At 36.4% G+C, this 21,492-nt stretch overlaps 1 protein-coding gene across 1 annotated transcript in view; it reads left to right on the plus strand.

Moving 5' to 3' along the window:
* Positions 1-21,492, plus strand: part of ANTXR2 (ANTXR cell adhesion molecule 2) — a 168,229-nt gene that overhangs the window by 36,728 nt on the left and 110,009 nt on the right. Inside the window, exons 8-10 of the mRNA XM_020904317.2 lie at positions 6,518-6,578; positions 8,706-8,804; positions 11,084-11,153. Of these exons, the coding sequence (XP_020759976.2) occupies positions 6,518-6,578; positions 8,706-8,804; positions 11,084-11,153 (230 nt within the window). The remainder of the gene's footprint in view (positions 1-6,517; positions 6,579-8,705; positions 8,805-11,083; positions 11,154-21,492) is intronic.

The raw sequence follows: 21,492 nt of genomic DNA on the forward strand, positions 1-21,492 counted from the left end.
TGATAGCCTCACCAGAACCACGTGGAATAAAGAACAGTTTTTCCAGGAGGAAGGCAACACTGTTTATAGACATGTAAGGATGAAAAAATGTTAAGGATAGGGAAGAAAAATCAATAGCTATGAGAGTCCAGTATATTAAAATATATTTGAAATATTTTAAACATATTCTAATAAGGTACTTCATTTCTTCCTAATTCCAATTAACTAAAAAATACAAATAGAAAGTTCACTTTAAAATATTCATTTAATTTACTGAAATTTTATAAACTTGACATCTTTTGTTCAATGGTCTATTTGTAGTTGCATGATAATTTTACTTAATATTGTTCTTTCCTTTTTCATTATTTGGTGGGGATTGTAGTATAAGGAAATCAAATCCATTTTTGATAAATAATTACAACTTTGTGATATTTCGTGAGAAAACGCCAGTGGTGGTATTAGGTTGCATTGCCAAAGTGAAGTGTCAAATGTTTATTTTTTAACGTTAATCTTTTGGGCTACAAAAGAAGATAAACTTTTAGAGGCTCACTTGTCTGTGAAAGTAAATTCGGTTAAGTAGAACATTGAAAAGGGGGATAAAATGGTAAGATTTATGATTAAATGTACCATCAGTGTAAATCCCATAATTTTAATGCACTTTTAATGTAAAGTCTATTGTTCATCCATTAAGAAAGCATTAAATGATTATTCTGAGTTTGTGCTGTGAACAAAAGGAAAAAAAGGAGAGGCATATAAATGTTTGTTTTGCATCACAATCCAGTTTGGGGCATAATTTTTATGTTATAGTGAGAAAGGAAGACCTGCTAATATGATTTGTTATGAAAATTGCAATTATAACAGGAGGAAGAACTTTAAAATGTCATTTCAGTATTTTGTTTCACAGTTTGTGATATGGGCATAATTTTACTAACATTATACTCAGAACTGCTCATCTGTTATGTTTGGAGCAGAGAAGAGTAGAAGGCAATGATTGTAACTTACATTCTTCCCTAGATTTATTAGAGTAGAAGTTTGTTTAGAATTTATCACTTGTGCTTATATTACTCAAAGGGAGAAAGAATCCATATTTAGAAATGGGTCATGCAGTATTGAGCAACTGGCGTTTTGAAGCTCCAAGCATTAAAAAAAAACAAACACAACCAAACATGTGACTACAAGTTATAATTGTTTTCATTGAATCATTACCTCTTAAAGAAAAATATATTTGGTAGGATGTTTTAAAGCTAGAGAGAAAATAAAAATTGCATCTAAATATTAAAAGGTAAAAAGCAAACAAGAAAAGATTGTGAGAAACATCTTCCCACTCATTTTAGTTGCTTATTTTGTGTACATGTGTAGTTAATTACTAAAGCTTTATTTTGGGGGGAACTTTTTTTGGGAACTAATGTTCTTAAGTTATTTTTCCTTATGAGATTTAAACTTGGAATCCTTCATATTTGGGATGAACTCCTGTTGTGCTTAAAGACTCTTAGTGAGTCAGAAAAAATAGATTATATATTTCAGACCTTTTTATTATCCTTACTGATATTTTCTGGCATGCTGTATGTCATGCAAATTAACAGTTTCTATTTGTTAAGGGTACACTGAGGGTACTCGTAAATTAGCTATAATGTTCTGTTGTATGTGATGTTATTTACTCAAAGTCGGTATTAGAAAGTTATTGCTAGAATGAATATTTTGAATTTTGAATAACATTGAAAATGTTGGAGATGTTTGGGTAGCATATAGAATTTAAGAGTGAAGAAATAATCCAGTTTGGGGGAAAAATCTTTTTATTTAGAACCGACCTTTAAAAAGGATGTCACAGAGGAAACCATTTAATGGGATTTAATGTCATTTTTCTCTTCCACATATCCTATCTAAAATTAGCCCTCTTTTTAAAAGAAGGTGCATATCTTAAATTTGTTTCTTTTTTGTATTTGGCTCAGTGCCTTATTAGTGCCACTGGTTACCACAATTTGAACTATACAAATACGTTTTCCTTTCCTTGTGTGTGACCAAAGATGTGATTTGAAAAGCTCTTTAATTTTAAATATGTTTAACTGTCCATTGTTACACACCGTGCTTATTTGTCTTATAGTCAAGATGCTTGTTTTTTACTAGAAAATTTTGCATTTACTCAGTTAATTCAATAAATATTAACTGAGCAGCAGCTGTTTATAACTTTGTGCTATATACTTTTTATATTAGATTGGTTTTAAATATGAGGTATTATCATTCATTAAAAAAAGTGTTTACCTAGTTTTATGTGCACTGGGCTGTATCCTATTTTCCAAATATAGTATCCTTACCATCACCATTTAGAAATTGGAGGGACTTCCCTGGTGGTCCAGTGGCTAAGACTCTGAACTCTCAGTCCAGGGGGCCCAGGTTTGATCCCTGGTCAGTGAGCTAGATCCCACACTGCTACAACTGAGACCCAGAGCAGCCAAATAAATAAATAAATAAAATTAAAAAAAAAAAGACATTGGAAAAATATAGATTTAAAAAACAGGTCTTGATGTATATTAGTTGTAGGAAGTGGGCTTTTGCTTGTTTATTTAAACTGGGTGTTTGGTCTTCAAATCATAAGACTTAGGTGTTGCTCCCAAATTCAGTATAAACTTCCAAGACACTCTAGGTACTAAGTAATATTTTGACTTTGTCACCTCATTTTGACTAATTCCATGCTAAATTTTATCTTGGATGCAGCCCAACAACAATTCTCCACTAAATTAATCTCATTTTATCTTTAATGCCAGAAGAAAAAGGCCAAAGCTGTATTCATTGTATGCATTTTTGGGGGCTATAATATGATTTACACTACTTCCTACGTATTTGGTATTTGTTATTATAGCATGTGTTCATTATGTAAACATATTCAGAAACTTACAGATCTCAATCAAAATGTGGTTTCATATGTATCTTAAAATAGCTAAGAAAGAAGAAATCAAGTCTGATGCTTTCTGGTTATTTCTGCTGTAAATATTTCCTAGATTAATACTGTTAATTTACATAGTTATTATTCAATAATTTTAAAGATCTGATCCTGACACTATAGATGGACAAGATAAGAAATTGCTTTGTAGCCACTGGGATTCTTAGAAGAGTTGTGTCTCTGACTTAGCAGTGGTGCTTACATAGCCATATGTCTTGCCAATTCTAGCTCCAATGTACATGTCTGCCCACTTGTAGCTCTGTATGCAAATCTGGCCTCTAGTGAAATCCTGCAACCTAAGTACATGATGCTAGATGCAGAGTCAATTGAAATTAATTTGGAACATGCCTGGAATACCCAGGGTGAAACACCATTCTGGTACTTCATTCAAGTTGAACTTCAGGCAAGGGACAGCACAATGGAATCTACTTTCATCTCCTGCCAAACATCTGTAAGAGGCCAGCTGGCATTATGGTCAGAGCTGACCCCTAAGGCTACATCTGGTCTTTTGGCTAACCAAAACTAACCCAGAGTGGGGTGTAAATAACCTTATCTTATCCTACCCCGCTCCCTTGTGAAATAGAGAAATTCCATGATATCCATGTTTATAGAGTTCACCGAACTATTGAGAGTATTCTGGTGGTCTAAATTGTGCAAATAACGTATCAAAATTGTATGCAACCAGTTAGAAACAACTGGTTTCTAAATAATTATAGAAAATAAATAATCATAATTTGTAAGGCTGAATGCTCTTGTTCCCCTTGCAGTTTTATTCCAAACAACTCAGAAGAGGGGGATTACTTGGATTTTCACTTTCTTGTGATCATGTGTTTCTGGCTTTTTACCATACATTTTTACAGTAACTTTATTTATTTATGATTGTGCTGGGTCTTTGTTTCCGCATGAGTGCTTTCGCTAGTTGCAGTGACCAGAGGCACTCTGTTGCGGTGTATGGGCTTCTCATTGTAGTGGCGTCTCTTGTTGGGGAACATGATCTCTCGGCGCATGGGCTTCAGTAGTTGCAGAACTCGGGCTAAGTGGTTGCAGCCTGCAGACTCTAGAGCACAGACTCAGTAGCTGTAGCGTACCGGCTTAGTTGCTCTGTGGCATGTGGACTCTTCCCGGACTAGGGTTCCTGTCCCCTGCCTTGAAAAGTTCTATCATACCTTCTAAAGGAGGCATTCAAAACAAATACATTTTAAATAGGACAGAAAGTTTTGATAATGAGAAAGGACTATGACTATTATCATAGAGATTAAATATATAAAACCATCTTCTAGGCATTTGACAGTTTGGGACAGTGAGCTGGAACATAGACCTCTTACACAAAGTAACAGAATTTAGAATTCTATATCTTTCAGCCTCTTTTTTTAATTATAGATTTTTTTTACTGGTTTATGAACACAGGTCTTGCAGACAGTCTTGGGTATACCAAGGTCTTGCAGACAGTCTTGGGTATACCATCAACTTCTCTGCCCAGACCTCTCCCCACTGGAAGGTCACACTTTTACCTCCAACCCAATCTGTGCTCTGTGGGCTCAACTATAGGTTAAAAACCTTTAACAACCCTGTGGTTCACACATATGGGAGGGAAAGAAACTAAGAAAAACAGTAACAGAGGAACAGACCTCCCTCAGGAAGACATGTAGGCAGAGACATTATTTTCCACCATTGGCATCTCATTTATGTAAAAACATAAATTCACTTTATTCTGCTTTATCTTAGTCCTTTTATGATTATTGATTTGCATACTAGACATTTTTAATATTCTTATTAATTAGTATGTTTGGTCTTTATTCTCTAAGCAATTTTTTTTTGTTTTTTGTTTTTGGTTGTACTTCGAGTACAGAACAATGTGGTTCTCCTGGAAGGCTTGCTCAGTGTGATATCCCATTTCTATGCTCTAACAGTTTGTGTTCTAGTAGAGGGGGTGATTCAAGACTCAAAACATTTTTCTGTAATGCTGATAAAGGTGTGCCTAAAATAACTAGAGTAGTAAAAAGATTGTCAGCTCTAAGATCAGTCACTCTTCTTAATAGGATTTATTTCAAATAAATTCTTTCAAGAATTGTTGCCAGCTAAAATAGATTTAGGGGGTTTATGCTTTCCTTTGACCTTCCATTTTCGTGGCTCGGTTCTCACTTTTATCTCAGACTGGTCAAACCTGGAGCAATAATGCACCTATTTTGTTAACTGGAACCTTTTTAGCTTCTTACTCTTTTGGCAAAACATTTGTATTCTGTTCCCTTCAGAGTCTTGTTATCTGAATTATGTCAAACAGTTTAAAGATGTTAGTGATTTGAGATTCTTTCTTTCCAAGAGGGCACGTTAACTTTTGACAGTGATCCTCAATTCTTAAATGAACAAAAGTGCTTGCTCTTCAAAGGAGTGAGTGTTGATTATTGGAGATAGAATAGCAGACCAAGAGTTGCTGAGGCCCTGACAGTCTTCAGGTGACGCTGGACTCTCTTTGGTCATTTCTGAGTTTAAATGGCTCTCACTCAGAACTTCTCAGTTACAGTATTTTACTCCTCAATCACTATGTGAAAAGTGGGTTCACTAGGAAATGACCCTCAAAAGTACAAATGTGCCCTCTTTCAGAGAGGCATATTCAGCAACAAAAATTCCATGATTTGACCAGCTGATTTTTAGATTCTGACAATTTACATTTCTACTGTTATTAAAGAAAGCACGGAAAGCATTTCTATATCCTGCCACAGTCCTTCCTTCCTGTCTTAGTTATGAGCAGGAGACGCTAGAAACTACTGTACGTCGTCTGTCCTCAACTTCCAGCAAGAAAGAAATGCCTTTCAAAGATCATCTGGAACTTGTCTGCCTTTGCTAATGTAGCGCAGATCAGTTCTAAAAATAAAGGCAGGATTGTTGAGTCCATGAGGAGCAGCTTATTTCATCACTGTTGTTTTTCACTTGTAGCCTGGTGCCTTCTATGGTGGTTTCTGTCTTGCAGAACACGCTAAGAAGAGCTGTTCTGTTCCTGTGCTCTGGGAATGCCGGAGTAGAGAGTCTGTGCTTTTGAGAATAATATTTGGCTCATACAAGGGGCCTGTGTTCTGTAAGTGTAATGTTTGATGCATGTAAGGAGGATTAGCATCCATGGGAATTGAGGCAGAGAAATTGAATAGAAATGCCAGAGTCAAATAAAGAAGTGTTTATTTATTGATATTATGTTGAATCTTTTAATAGAAAATGTTAAATTAGCATAATTAAATAGGAGGTCTGATTTTGCTATCTTGTTTTTGCCTGATGGGAAAGTCAGCGTTGATTTTATGGCTATTGAGAAATTTTAGTTATCTTTTCATATCCAAGGCTCCCAGACTTTGAAGCAACAACTCCTTTTATCTGTGCTTATCTGTATTTATTCTAATCAAATAAGCATTCCTACAGAATACAGTCTTGAAATAGATACTAAAAGGTGACATGGAAATTTCATAAGAGCTTGGTAGCTGTATATGTGGCTAATAAATTTTCTCTGCCACTTATTGTAAATGGAGGACCGCAGATTATTAGTAATCTTATGATTCATTTTATATATTATGATTTAGTTACATTTCTTGGTCTTCTTTTTTATTTCCTTTTTAGATACTAGCTCAGTCATGCACTGAAATCCTGGAATTGCGGCCCTCAAGTGTCTGTGTGGGGCGTAAGTACTTAGAATTTAAAAATACCTTGTAAGAAATTGTACTTTTTTTCCTAGTTAAAATATATGGTTTGAAACTCATGTTGGAAAGAGAATAGCAAAATTAATTTTTTGGCATCTTTTTCTGCAAGAATTTTTAAATAATTCCTTGAAATATTTCTATTTTAAATTCAAATTTTTAAGATTGGAGTGTTATTTTAAATAATGAACATATTGTGTGACAGGCTTTTAAAATCTTCTGTATATTTAGTTCATGTTTGAGACCTTTCTTATGACAAGTAAAATAAAATAGGAAATTTTCTCTTTTATCTGATTATACAAACAGGCATGTATCTGTAGACTTTGAGCTCCATGTTTTGATGACCTGGCCAAAGTACGTCCCTGCCAACTCAGGGTGGATGGCAGGAAAGAAGCAGGTGGCTTGATCAGCTGGTGCTAAAATACAGACTCAGGTTTTAGCACTTTCAAGCCATCCAACCCAGAGAGTGGGATTCTCTGTGGCCTATATACTTTCTTTTTAACCTGGAGCTCATTTTAACCCAACTTTTCTTTCAAAAGTTAAATATTGGGCCTGGTGGCCTCCCACCTGCTGGACGTGGGATGAAGTTCTACATCTTTTAGTGTTCTGTGTTCTTACTTGCTCAGTCGTGTCCGACTCTTTGCGACCCCATGGACTGTAGCCTACCAAGCTCCTCTGTCCATGGGAATTTTCCAGGCAAGAATACTTGAGTGGATAGCCATGCCCTCCTCTAGAGTATCTTCCCAACCCAGGGTTTGAACCCAGGTCTCTCACATTTCAGGCTGATTCTTTACCGGCTGAGCCACCAGGAAAGCCTAAGAATACTGGAATGGGTAGCCTATCCCTTCTCCAGGGGATCTTCTTGACGTATGAATCAAACCAGGGACGCCTGCATTGCAGGCATCTTTTAGACCCACCCTTCATTAATGATTATTGAGATGTTTAAGAGGTATAGTGCATTTGAACATTCTAAAGTGGGATGGTGTTCTGTGCATTTATAATTTGGCCTAATCCTTACAACAACACTCTTCAGCAGTTTTATAATCCTGGATTCACAGGTGGGGAAACTGAGACAGAAAATATATTCAGTAGTTGCTATTAGTAAATGTCCTGTTAGATTCTTGTCTGTCTGACTCCAAAAGCTCATATTCTTTTTCTGAGTCACATGCTACATTTCACTTGCACTTTATTGTGACTTATAAGAACATTCTTTACATTCAGTAATGCACTGAATGGAGAGTGGCATGACAGCATTTTCTTCCACAGTTAATTGTTAGATATGTGTTAGATTATCTTGGGTGGGGGGTCTCTGAAGAGGATTGAAAGTTAACTACTATTAAAAGAGTTGACATATCTTCTTGCAGCTAAGCAGCAAAGATATAAACATTGAAACTTTTCTTCTAGCATGTTATTTCACTCTAACATTTAGTGACTGCTCCTCTTACACAGAGTATGAGTCAAACCAAGTTCTTTTACTAATTGGCCACAGATTATTATTAATCTAAAATGCCTGACTTTTGATGAGTTACAAGTCTGTATGCAACAGAAGTTAAAAGTAGGATTAAATATGTGAAGAAGCTATTAAAGAAGAACTTTGTATGGGGTGTCATAGGTTAAAGAAAATACAACACATGACTGTTCTAAGAACCAGGCAAAATGAGGCATTAACTTCTTCACATTCTCATACCTCAGTGCCTGAGACAAGAGGAAAACAAAGAGTTTTTCTTTCCTACAGATATTTTCCTCAGGATAGAATATGGGCAAGTTTGTACAGTATCTGTCTGGGATGACTGTTGTGCTTCAATTCTATTGGTCAATTACACTTCAATTCTTTTTGGTTACTATTGGAAAACACTTTGTTCAAAAAGTAAAATAATGCATCTCTACCTGGCAGTGAAAGGTACCTCCACTGTATTTCCTTGGAAGGTCTAAGAAAACTAGTAAGACCATGTCTTTTGTTATTAGTTGGTTGAATAGTATTAAAAAATTCCTTGTGCCTTGATGCTTTTGATTCAAGTGATGCTTTTTGTTGTTGTTTTTACAACAACAATGTATTTACATTTTTACAACAAAAATGTACTTACATTTTTTATTCTTCCTTTTACTTCTAGAGGAATTTCAAGTTGTTTTGAATGGAAGAGGATTCAACCTGGGGAGTCGGAATGGCAGTGTTCTCTGTACTTACACTGTAAATGAAACATACACAATGAGTATGTCTTCATAATTTCAGTATTGCTTTAATATCTGTGCAGTATTTCAGCATGAAGTATTTTTCTCAGCTGAAACCAACAGTGCTATCTTTTTTTAATCAGTAAAGAAAGGAAGTGCAATAATAATGCAAGTAGTAATAATAGTTACTTAATAGTTATTTAATAATGGCAACAGTTGTTCATAACTTGTTAAATGCTGGACTGTATCTGAAGTATCCTCATTGTAGAAATTATGGCCTTGTGGCTGAAAGAGTTGTATAACTTGTCTGTGATTACACAACTAATAATGGGCAGAGCTGAGAGTTGAACCCAGTTTTCTTGACTGCACTCTGAATGGACTATACCCACCCGCTGATTTAATTGTCTCTTTCTCCACATTTGTTTCCTGTCACTCTTGCTTGAAAGTCTACCGATCTTGGACTACTCTACTACTTATTACCTCATTTCATTGTCACTTGCTGTCTTTGTCTAATTTGCAAATAAGTTGTCAGCCAGTTTCCTGAGGACAGACTTCTTGCCTTAAAGATATGTCTCCAGTGTCCCCCTGGTACAGTGTTTGTTTATAATTATCATATTTAAGGAATTAAATTTCACTTTCCCTAGCTTGACGTTCAAAAAAGCAGATGAGTGTAACACTTTAATCTTTATTCTGAGAAGAACTTCTCCTCTTTCAATAAATAGATCTTAATATTCTGGGCATTTTGGGTCTCTTTTAAGACTTTTCTCCTTGTTGGTGATTATATTGTCTTCTAAAATTTTATACTGTAAGGCAGATGCTGCAACTCTGTGAACTCTGGTAGAAATATTTTTCGAAAGGATCATCTACAATTTTGTTGTTTATCTGATTGTTATAAACTCTCTGCTTAGCACAGTTTTGTCTGCATGCAAAGTAACTGCTCAATATGTTTGTTGAATTAAAGTATTAAGGGTCTCAGCATGGTAAATGGCATCATTAAATTCCTATCTTTTCTATTAAAATCATCATTTTGGTAAGGAAAGGCAATAATATTTGTAACAAACTCTTGTTAGTAGGTTCTACAACTGAAGAGGAAAAATTATTTTCATATTTTTATTTAGTAATCATCTGTATCTAAGCATTAACTTTACCTAACTTCTTTTGATTACAGGTTGGAGTTTATTATAATAGAAACATTTTATGTTTAGCTATATAGGATTAAATTTATTAAAATAAATCTCAAATAAACTGAGTCAGATTGTATTTTCATCATTTGCATTCTAAGATTATCCAACTGATTATGTAGCTTTTCTGAATATTTATAGTCTAGATCATTTTTCTCATATCTATTAAAATTGCAAGGCAACTTAAGTATTCTGTAAAATGTATTTATATATTATTTGTTGTTGTTTAGTTGCTAAGTAGTGTCTGACTGTTTTGACTATAGCCACCAGGCTCCTCTGTCTATGGAGATTTTCCAGGTAGAGTACCGAAGTGGGTTGCCATTCCCTTATCCAGAAGATCTTCAAGAGGATCTAGGGATCAAACCCTCATCTCCTGCATTAGCAGGTGTATTCTTTACTACTGAGCCACCTAGGAAGCCTGTTTATATGTAATAGACCCAACTATTTTATTAAGCTCAATTAATTAAAGAAATTTTTTATCCTTTGGATATTTATCTTCTTTATCATTTTAAAATTCTGCTTTTTAAAATATATATCATTTTTTCTTGAATAGTATATTGACAAAGTTGAGGGAGAAATGGTGATAATTTTATAGTATCTACAAACTATATGTGAACGTTATATAAAAAATCATAATTTATGATTTACCAGTACTATATATCAGAGAAGGCAATGGCATCCCACTCCAGTACTCTTGCCTGGAAAATCCCCTGGACGGGGGAGCCTGGTGGGCTGCAGTCCATGGGGCCGCTAAGAGTCAGTCGCAACTGAGCGGCTTCACTTTCACTTTTCACTTTCATGCATTGGAAAAGGAAACGGCAACCCACTCCAGTGTTCTTGCCTAGAGAATCCCAGGGACAGGGGAGCCTGGTGGGCTGCCCTCTATGGGGTCGCACAGAGTCGGACACGACTGAAGCAACTTAGCAGCAGCAGCAATACTGTATATCAATGAGGCATTTCTATTTTTCATTCTGTGTTTCTACTCTTCTTTCTTTAGATGAGTATCTTTTTGTTTTTTCATGCTGATGTATCTAATGCCCCACACTTGAACACTGATTGCTGTATCTCTTCATATCATTAATAAAACTGCATGAGATACATAAAGCCCTTTATTAATTCAGTGGCATCTTATTTTCTAGATGTAAAGCCAGTAAGTGTGGAACGGAATTCTATGCTTTGTCCCGCGCCTACCCTGCATGAAGTTGGAGAGTAAGTGCTTCATTAAAACATTTTAAAACTTTTTAGCTACAAATTATAAGGAAATTGTGACACAGTAGGCAGTAGTTGTTTTATCTATTGTTGATATACAGATTGAACATGGGATAGTAAAGCCCAGGCAAATCACTCTGGTTAGTACTTTATGCATTTTTTAGTAGATTTGAAATTGGTAAAGTCTGTTTTATCTTGTTTCTTAAATATTAATGAAAAGACTCTATACATATTTATCTGGGTAGATTGGAGAACTATTGTTAGAGTCTTCAAATAGTAAAGCCATGGCCAGTGTTTTGAATTTTAGTGTATTGAATTTACATACACACACAAATTTCAAAAGTGGGATTTTGACTAATTACTATAGTATTGGAATATTAAGATTGAAGAGCAAAAGGAATGTGGCTCAGTAAGGCACAATTTAGACTCGGAAATATGTGTCCCAGTCCTGTTAAGGTCTATATTCTTATGTTCTTTGGTGTGGCAATAAGCCATGATACCTGGATAAACTTAAAGCTATTTAGTTTATAGGAAGGACTATGATTTTAGTCACCTAAAATACACAGATAGTTTTATCAGTAACTTAATATTTCCATCTGTGACTTTTCCCGCTGTTCTCTTTATTGTGCAGAAAATGATCGTAAATAGTTCACATGTTCTTTTGTTCAATAGTAGTGGATGCAATATATTTAGGATAATGAACAGGATACAGTTCAGAGAGGGAGAATTATGTTTTCCTTTGTGGAACCTAAGAAAATTATTTTACCAGTTTGAAGTTCACTTGAGCACTTGAATTATGTGGATGCTTAAATATGTAAGATATTTATTGGACATTGGTTCTGGTCAATTGAGTAAACTGGAGTGGTATCAGCTTTCTATTTTAAATTGGTTATAGAGGGCTGTATAACTTATAAAAGCAAGACTATCAGAATCTTTTTCTTTCTATAAAAAAGTATTTGTTTTCTTTGTCATATAATAATTTAGCTTTATTGATAACGTGCTTATACCAAATTAGACTGCCTTGGGATTTAAGGCCAGTCCATTTTACATTGAGCCATCTTTACCCCAAGGGCACAGTGGGGCTCAATGTCTTTCTGAACAATACTGTCTTATATTAACAATGGTAAATCTATCGACTTAAAGTTTGGTCTTATTTTATTGAGTCTATGACTCCATATTGATTCCCCTGATTGTTCCCCCAATCTGCTTTCAGAGCTGTCTTCTGTTTCTTAGTCATTGGCAGCTCCATCCTTTTTGTTGTTCAGGTAAAAACAAAACTTTGGGTCATTGATGATCTCTTTTATGTAGCCCATCAGCAAATCTCAGCTCTGATTTCAAAATATATTCAGAATCCAGTCCTTCCCCACCACCTCTACTGATACATCCTAAACCAAGCCACTGTCAGTTCTTGTTTAGGTTATTAGCCTCTCAGATACTCTTTGGCAGAAGTGATTCTGTTAAAACAGATCAATTTATATCACCCCTTCACTTATGCCTGATAATGAGTTCTGCATTACACTGAAAGTCTAGTCACTGCAGTCAGTGTTGTACAAGGTTCTCCAGGATCTGGCCCTTGCTGCATCTCTGACTTTATCCTCTCTTGCCCCTTCTGTTAAGGGCACACTGGCCTCTTTGCTCTTCATTAACCATGTGACTTACTCCCACTCCAGCATCTTTTACACTTGCTGCTCTCTCTGCTTAAGAGGCTCCTCCCCTCTTGTCTCACTGTTCAGCTTCTTCACGTTTTGTTTATATATCATCTTCTCAGTAAGCCCTTCCCAGTTACCTGATTTAATCACAGAGTCTACTCCCTCCTTTGAGTATAACACTCTCTATTTCCTTTTCTTGGTTTACTTTTTCTCTAAAGCATTTGTTTGTTTGTTATTGTGTCTCCTTCCTGCTAGAGTGAATTTGTTTTGTTTCTTGCTGAACTTGATGCTGGACACATAATAGATTCATGAAATATTTGTTACATGTTTCTCAAACACTTTGATTCATTATTTATATACGGACTAAAATAGTGCATTTGGTTACTGGGTATTTCATATTTCACGTAGGAGAAGGATGATCAGAATTCTGTTTTGGGGGTCATACCATTTAAGAGAGCAGAAAACTAACTTGGATTTTTCATAGTAATGCTAGAAAGGGAAGACAGCTTACTTTCTTTTCCAAAGTACTTATAAAATGCAATATGCCTGTTTTGTCCAACACTGAATTTGTTTTCTGTAGAACTTGCCTTGAGGCACAGTCCCCTTTTGAAGAGGCTGCCGTACATACTGCCTGAAATTTTTTAGTGATTTGTAGACAGATCCTCTTCTCAGCTTGCTTGTAGGTGAAATATTAACATCAAAAGCCAGACAAGTGATTGCTTCTCATGCCTGATATTTATTACATCTTATATGTTATTTTTAAAAATATCAGGCACAAGAAATCATCATTTATTTGGCTTTGGATGTTAATATTTCACCTACAAGCTAGCTGAGAATGTTTTGAAAGATCTGTCTAAAATAATTTTGCTTTCCTCTTTTTTTTTTTTATCAAGTACATGATACCACTGAGGCAAAATTGGAGAAGATTTTGTTTGTTACTGTGTTGGACATTTGGAGACATCATTATGTGTTCCACTAAGTACTTTGCAAGTCATTTGGACCTTTCCTTTGCCTTGCATTTCCTTCAGATACTTTTGTAGGTGATGAGCCCTCTTATGAGATTGGATTAAAATTAACACCACTGAAACAGTTTAGCCTTGTAAGGTGACTGATGCTTACTATGTTTGTCTAATTAGCTTTTGGCTAAGGATTCAAACCCATTAAGTCGCTAGTTAGTCTGTGTTTCAAATAAACACATCTGGCCCAACAATGAATGGAGGTTTTTCCTGTGTGAGGGTGACAGATGTGGTGATGGTTCCCCCTGTTCTCTCACTTAAATAATTAACAACATGCTGGTGAAGTAACCCTAGACAGACAGCCTCAAAGCCAGATGCACAGTCTCAGAGCTGGAGCCACGGACATGTGCCTCATCTCATTAGAGTGCTCGCTCAGTCCCTTTCTTATCTTTATGTTGCCTCCTGAATTACATTTTCTTTGAGGATGATCCCTTTAAAAATCCAGGGCTCATGAATTTTGGTTTGAAAGAGGCTTCACATGAAGATGGGAATTAAGAATGCAGCAGGGTAGCTAGGACAGAAGTTTGCATTTGGAAATTGATGTCATAGAGAATCCCAGGCACAGGGTAGCCTGGAGAGTTTACAGTCCATGGGGTCGCAACTGATGTGGCTTAGCATGCACGTACAGCATGTCATGGCGTAACCAAAAGTTAAAGCTGTCTGGGCAGATCTTATCCAGGTATATCATTGCTTAGGATTGCTGGAATGGGTCTTTGGAGTCCTTTGAGGGGATATCTATGGATTACATTTCTTTATCTGGTGTAGAATTTTACACCAAAATGCACAGATTCTTAGTCATTAAACAGAAAGAATGTAAAAAAGGTAGTTCTTTTCTATTTTTTTTTCCATTGGACACAATTTAATTTTAAAAAATGTCCCACGGTTAAACATATTGTCTTACCTAGAAAGATGTATAGGTTGGAAGGTAGTTTCTGTCAGTGGTTAATTTGTACCCAAATGTCTTAAGTAGGAAGGACTCTGTGAAGCCCTGCGGATCCCACCCTTTCGAGGGCAGCTGCCTTTCGCGTGGAGTGTGCGGGTGTCACCATTCTCGCAAAATGGGCTCATTTGCTGACCCTTGTTGGGTGAGACATCAACAATAGCACAGCTGCTCTGCACTAGTTGAGATCTCAAACCTGTAATTTGGCAAGAAGAACAGAGCAAATTGGGTAAATATACATAAACACATTGTGAAGAAAGAAAAACAGAACAGAATGAACCAGAGCCTTATCCTACAGCTTGTTTGATAGAGATGATTTAAGGAGGCATATGGTATAGTTAAATGTGCTTTCAAAAACATTGGCCAGAATCTTCTGGCAAATATGAAATAAATATCTCAATCAGATGAAACTGATAGTATTAGTTCTTTTAAAAGGCTGTGTGGAAAGACAGTTGACAGTGTTTTGAGTAAGAGGAGGTGGGACATCAGTGTATCTGGAAAATTTGAAGCAGCTGATACTGAAGGATCATGGAGATGCATGTGTGGCAGACGGGGTTAGAGCCTGACTCGGTGATAGAATCTCCTTTTCCTCAGTGTTGTTGTTTTTTCAGTATAATTAATTTTGCCTGGAATAAAATTAGTTCCATTTCCCTTTCCTGGTTTGACAGATTCTGCCTTTAGCCTAGCTTCTCACATAAACAGTTTTAATATATTTGTATGGTTAGGTGAATTTCATCTTGTCAGTTTTTTTTTTTTTTTTGAGAGGGAGACTTGACACAATTTTTTTTATCAGAAAAATTCTTTAAAAAGCACTCCAAAACTGAGGTGATGAGTCGGTCCTCGACAGGTGACATGGCGGATGAGGCTGCTTTGGCTGCCCTGGATTCCTGCTTCCTCTCTTGTTCAGCGTCCAGTCAGAGCAGTGCCGTAGCTGCAGGGCCCCTCCTGAGCTCATGGTTGGACTGAGGACCTGAACTGTGTGACCTGTGAGCCTCGGCGCCTCGGCCATGGTTGTTCTCAGTATGTGTGCTGAGTCACTTCAGTCATGTCAACTCTTTGCGACCCCACGGACTGTAGCCTGCCAGGCTCCTCTGTCCATGGGGTTCTCCAGGCAAGAATACTGGAGGGGGTTGCCATTCCCTTCTCCAGGGGATCTTCCCGACCCAGGGATCAAACCCAGGTCTTCTGCATTGCAGGAGGAACCTTTACTGGCTGAGCCACCAAGGAAGCCCATGGTTGAGTGCTTCCAAATAACAAGCTGGTTCTGAGCAAAACCATGGCCTGAGATGAACTCCTTATAGTAGGGGACCAGAGGATGGAGTGTGCCCAGAAGCATCCACAGCACTCAGGCCCCATAGCAGACATTCTAGATGTGAATGTGTCCATCAATGGGTTTCCCTCCAGTTGCCAGTACACTGGACTGCCAGAGACACCAAGTCACAGCCTTGACAGCCTCTTGTGCTGGGGTGAATGTCTGTAGGGGAACTGAACTACTCATTCCAGGAGCACTAGGCCACACGGTGGCCAAGCGTACATTTTTACACATATAGTGTTATTGTTTTTAGTCACTAAGTCATGTCTGACTCTTTTGTGACCCCATGAACTGTAACCAGCCAGTCTCATCTGCCCAGGGGATTTCCAAGGCAATAACACTGGAGTGAGTTCCCATTTCTTTCTCCAAGGGATCTTCCCAACCCAGGGATCAACCCATATCTCCTGCATTGGCAGGCAGAGCCACAGGGAAGCCCTGTAAATGTATAAATTCACCTAATCTGCATTGAATCTTGGTCCTAAATATGATTTTCAGTTCTGGAAATTACCTTTTAAGAGAAACAATAATTAATTCAAGTACATCCAGGGGTGGCTAACAGAATGTGGTCAAGCATTAAAATGTTAAATAGGATGCAGTTAAAATACTGAAAAAGACATAATCTAGATGTGGACACCTCAACTGCCTTCAAACTTCAGGCCTGTTGTGTGAAAGATAGATTTGATTTATTCTGTATTGCTCCGAGAACAAGAGAAGAATGAAAGGTAAAGGGAGGTGCATTTCAGCTCAGTGTAAGGAAGAGTTCTGTAAAAATTAGAACCATTTAGTGAGTGTTTTGGTAACTAAAAGTGTTCCAGGAGGGACAGCCATGCGATGATATGGAAGACGTGGTAGTTCAGTTGCCAAGTCGTGTCCCACTCTTGTGACCCCATGGACTATAGCCCACCAGACTCCTCTGTCCATGGGATTCTCCAGGCAAGAATGTTGGATAGGTTGCCATTTCCTCCCCCAGGGGATCTTCCTGACCCAGGGATCGAACCCAGGTCTCCTGCATTGCAGGCAGATTCTTTACCAACTAAACCTCTGGGGAAGTAAATATGTATTTAAATCCACTTATATATCTGCTTCTAAATTTTATATTATTAAAGTTTTTACTATTATTAAGACATTTGACATTTTTGGATAAAATATACTAAAAATCGAGTGGTCTTTTCTAAGCATCTTTTGAGTACTTTTAAAAAATATACAGTGCAGTTAAAAAGGGGTTATTTTCAGTGTAATACTGAAAACATTTCCAATACAACTTTAGATGTAATATCCAGCACTTCTCTGATATAGCATTTTTTTTCTTCTAAAATATAGCGATCTTCCTGACTGCAGTGTGGTTGTTTCAGTTTTATATAAATATATTGAGTATCTCAAAAAGAAATTATTTTATTTAATTATTTTATCCTTTTACCCTTTGAAGAAAATATTCTTAGATGAAACATTAATTTACATCTATATTCATAACTAGAAATTGAATCTTTATTCACAAATATGAAATTTGGTTTTCAACTCATAATTTATTGTGCATAAAGCTAATTTTTAAAAAGCTCTACAGAGTATTAAATAGTAGCACTTGGTTTCAAAATATCTTCAGTTGACATAATTTTAATAACTTTTTGAGTAGTTACCAGTTTAATTTTCAGTATATGCAAACTGGAGGTAAATTATTTATTACTTTCAACAAATGTCTTTCACAATTTTATTTAATTTTTTCATCTTTTTTAATGGATCATAAAATGGCAGTCTTTTATTGGTTATGCATAAAGTAAACAGCAAATGAATACTTTGCAAATAGGTTACTGTGGATTGAAATGTCAACCATATTTCATGGAGTATGAAATTTCTCATATCAGAGTAACCATAACATGTGGCATTGAGCTGTTCCCCTGTTTTGGAATTTTCATACATCTTTAAACATTGAATAAAAGCACTGTGACCATTAAGACCTTGAATTTTACTTACTGCATTAAATATCCCAATACTAGTGAATAATTTCTCATGTGGAAAGAATTTAGTACATTTGAATTTAGTTTTATTGCTATTTATTTGAGAAGCAGTTGACATTAAAATGCACTTCCAACAGTCTTTCTGTTAAGATGTTTAGGTTTCTTCTATCCTTCTACTTAAAAAAATATTCTAAGGATGGAGCAAAGAGAAAACTAACATTTGTACACAATTCTAAATGATGTAGCACCAATTTGTAGAAAACAAAGTGGAAAGAGTCATCGGTTCTGAGCCTCACCTTCCCTAAACACCCAGAATTGTCTGTACTGTGGGCCAGTCCTGTCTCAGAAGGTTCTCCCTTATCTTTCCTGACTTCATAGTCCCACCTCCCTGGCTGTTTCTTCTCTGATGTCACCTGTGCTTCCTCTTCTTGTGGTTGCTTGTCATTTTTCACCATGACTGGATTCCTAGCCCATAAACTCACCTTCTCTAAGGCTTCCTTTTCTTGGGGATGAGCTCCCAATCTCCAAATAAGATCTTTCCCTTAGCTTTAAGCCAACTATTCAGATGTCTACTACCCAGTTGTCAACTAAGTCACTTGTATTTCCCCTAGGCACCTTAAACCTGAAGTTCCCAAATTAAATCCCTGTGCTTCCATTTAAACCTATTCCTTTCATGATTCCTATTCAGGGTTACCCACCTTCCTGTGCAAGACAGAAACTCCGAAGTCATCTTTAACTACTCCTTCTTCCTCACTTCCTGCATCCTATAAATGTCCAAGTTCTTTCTATTTTTAATTCCTTAATATCTCTCAGTTTTCATTTTTGCACTACCCCCATGGACACTATTTGACTCAATTCTATTTTGGTTTTTATTTGAAATGCACTAAGAAATTCTTAAAATTTTTTAAAAAATTAAGATAACATGGTTTATAATATTATATATGCTTCATGTGTACAATGTTAAGTTTTGACTTCTGTATACACTACAGCATGTTTACCACCAGAAGTCTAGTTTCCATCCATTAGCATACAGTTAACCCCGTTTACCCATTTCATCTTCCCCCTCTTCTCTGGGAGTCATCAGTCTGTTCTCTCTATCTATGTGCTTCTTTTTGTTTTGTTTTGTTTGCTTGCTTTTATATTCCACATATGAGTGAAATCATACAGACTTGTTTTTCTCCATCTGATGTATTTCGCTTAGTACTCTCAAGATCCATCCATGTTGTCATGATAGCAAGATTCTGTCTCTTTTAGGCTGAATACCTTTCCATTGTACATGTACGCTGTACATCTTCTTTAGCCATTCATCTCTCAGTGGACACTTAGATTGCTTCCATAAATTGGTGATTCTAAATAATGCTGCAGTAAGCATCCAGGTGCATAAATCTTTTGAGTTAGTGTTTTTGTATTTAGATAAATATCCAGAAGTGGAATAACTGGATTTTATCGTAGTTCCATTCTTAACTTTTTCAAAAACCTCCATACTGTTTTTTGAAGTAGCTACACCAATTTACATTCCTACTAAGAGTGGAATACACCATGGCTTTCTTAACTGGTCTTCTACTGTAGAAATTATTACTCTTCCAACTGTTACTCTACAATGTAACACATGTGATATTTGTGAAACATAATTATGACTGGATTATGACAACTACTTGTCTTAGAAGTTCATAAGACTATTCCCAAACATCTACATATAGCATCCTGGGTTCTTCATGAGCCCTTTCCTATTCTCCTTTTCAGCATCAAACCATATATTCTCACTCTCATATTCTGTGTTGCTGCCATACTGAATGACTTTTTAGTTCCTTGACTATTCTGTGCCTTTCTTACCTTCTAGCTTTTCAAATAGTGCTCCATTTTCTTAGATTCCTTTCTAATCTCCTTTCCTAACTAATTCTTGATCATTCTTTAGGATTCGTCATAGAGATGGCTTCCTGCAGGAAACCTTTGTTGATGCCCTCATGCAAGGCTGAGTTGGTTGTATTTCCTACATTGTGCTCTAGTGCCTTTCTGCTGGTAGCTATTTTAGTTAATATCACATTCTACTGTAATTGTTTTATGTGACTTCCTTTCAGTTACATTGTAATTCTGTGTTTTCTTTGTTTTTTCAGCCCTATAACCAAGCACACCCTTGCTTGACCTATTGTAGGTAATTTATAAATATTAGAGCAATAGACTGATTGAGTGAGTGATTGAACTTATTGGCAGACATTCAGATACCAATTTGGAGTGTAGTCTTAAGTGTTAAGTTCAAGCACACAGTCAACACAGTGGTAATGTTGGGTTTTGTCAAGATAGCATTTTGTAACAGGAAGGAAATAGCTCTGAAAAATTTCTTTAAATAAACTTGCATGATATTATATTCTAGGCATTTTTTGAACAATTTAGCTTTCTCTATTTTTATATGAAAGTAAGGGGAAGAGAAATTCTTTAAACAAAAAAGTATTGGGCAATTATCTCATTGCTGCAACACATTCTTCAGTATTATCTGTGTTGCTTTTTAACTTGGTATAAAAGTATCTTGATATTCTGAATAATTTTTTTGACAAGTAGTCCAATGTTACAGTAATTTGTAGAGTATCTTCTGTGTTCTAAGCACTGTGTTGGACATTTTGTGGACATTATTTTGTCAAGCTTTTTCCCCCCAAACTCTGAAGTAGGTACAAGTATCCCCATTTTACAGACTGAGGAATGCAAGATTGAGAGTATAGTGACTAGGGTTCAAACCTAGAACTCCTGATTCCCCAACATGTGGGCAGAATCTATCCTCTGTTTCAATTTTATTTTATTCTTGGGACAAATAAAGATGAATTCTTGACTCACCTCTCACTGATATATGGAATTACATAAAAACAATGACTTTAATACATTTCTGTCCATAATAAAGTTTCTGTGACTGAGAGGATGAGTTCTACTGTTCTAAACATTACTAACCAGCAACAGAGGTTATATAGCAATCAGAATGAGAAATCCATAAATTCTAGCAGAATTACATAAAATGTGACAAAACACGATATGCATATATTGGAGTCTTGGGGCAAAGAAAGGTCAAGGTATTGAGTCTGGGTTAAAGGATGAGGTGGCTTTATCAATCTGTGTGCCATCAATGAAGGAGCAGAGCTTTGGACAAAGGTATCAACTCATTACGGTGCCATTCAGTTCCGTCTCTCAGTCACATCTGATTCTTTGAGACCTCATGGACTGCAGCACTCCAGGCTTCCCTATCCATCATCAGCTCCTGAAGCTTGCTCAAACTCATGTCCATCGAGTCGATGATGACATCCAACCCTCTCATCCTCTGTCGTCCCCTTCTCCTTCTGCCTTCAATCTTTCCCAGCATCAGGGTCTTTTCCAATGAGTCAGTTCTTCGTATCAGTTCAGTTCAGTTCAGTTCACACTCAGTCATGTCTGACTCTTTGCAATCCCATGAACCACAGCACGCCAGGCCTCCCTGTCTATCACCAACT

The sequence above is a fragment of the Odocoileus virginianus genome, chromosome 29, assembly GCF_023699985.2.
Source record: "Odocoileus virginianus isolate 20LAN1187 ecotype Illinois chromosome 29, Ovbor_1.2, whole genome shotgun sequence".
Lineage (NCBI taxonomy): Eukaryota > Metazoa > Chordata > Mammalia > Artiodactyla > Cervidae > Odocoileus > Odocoileus virginianus.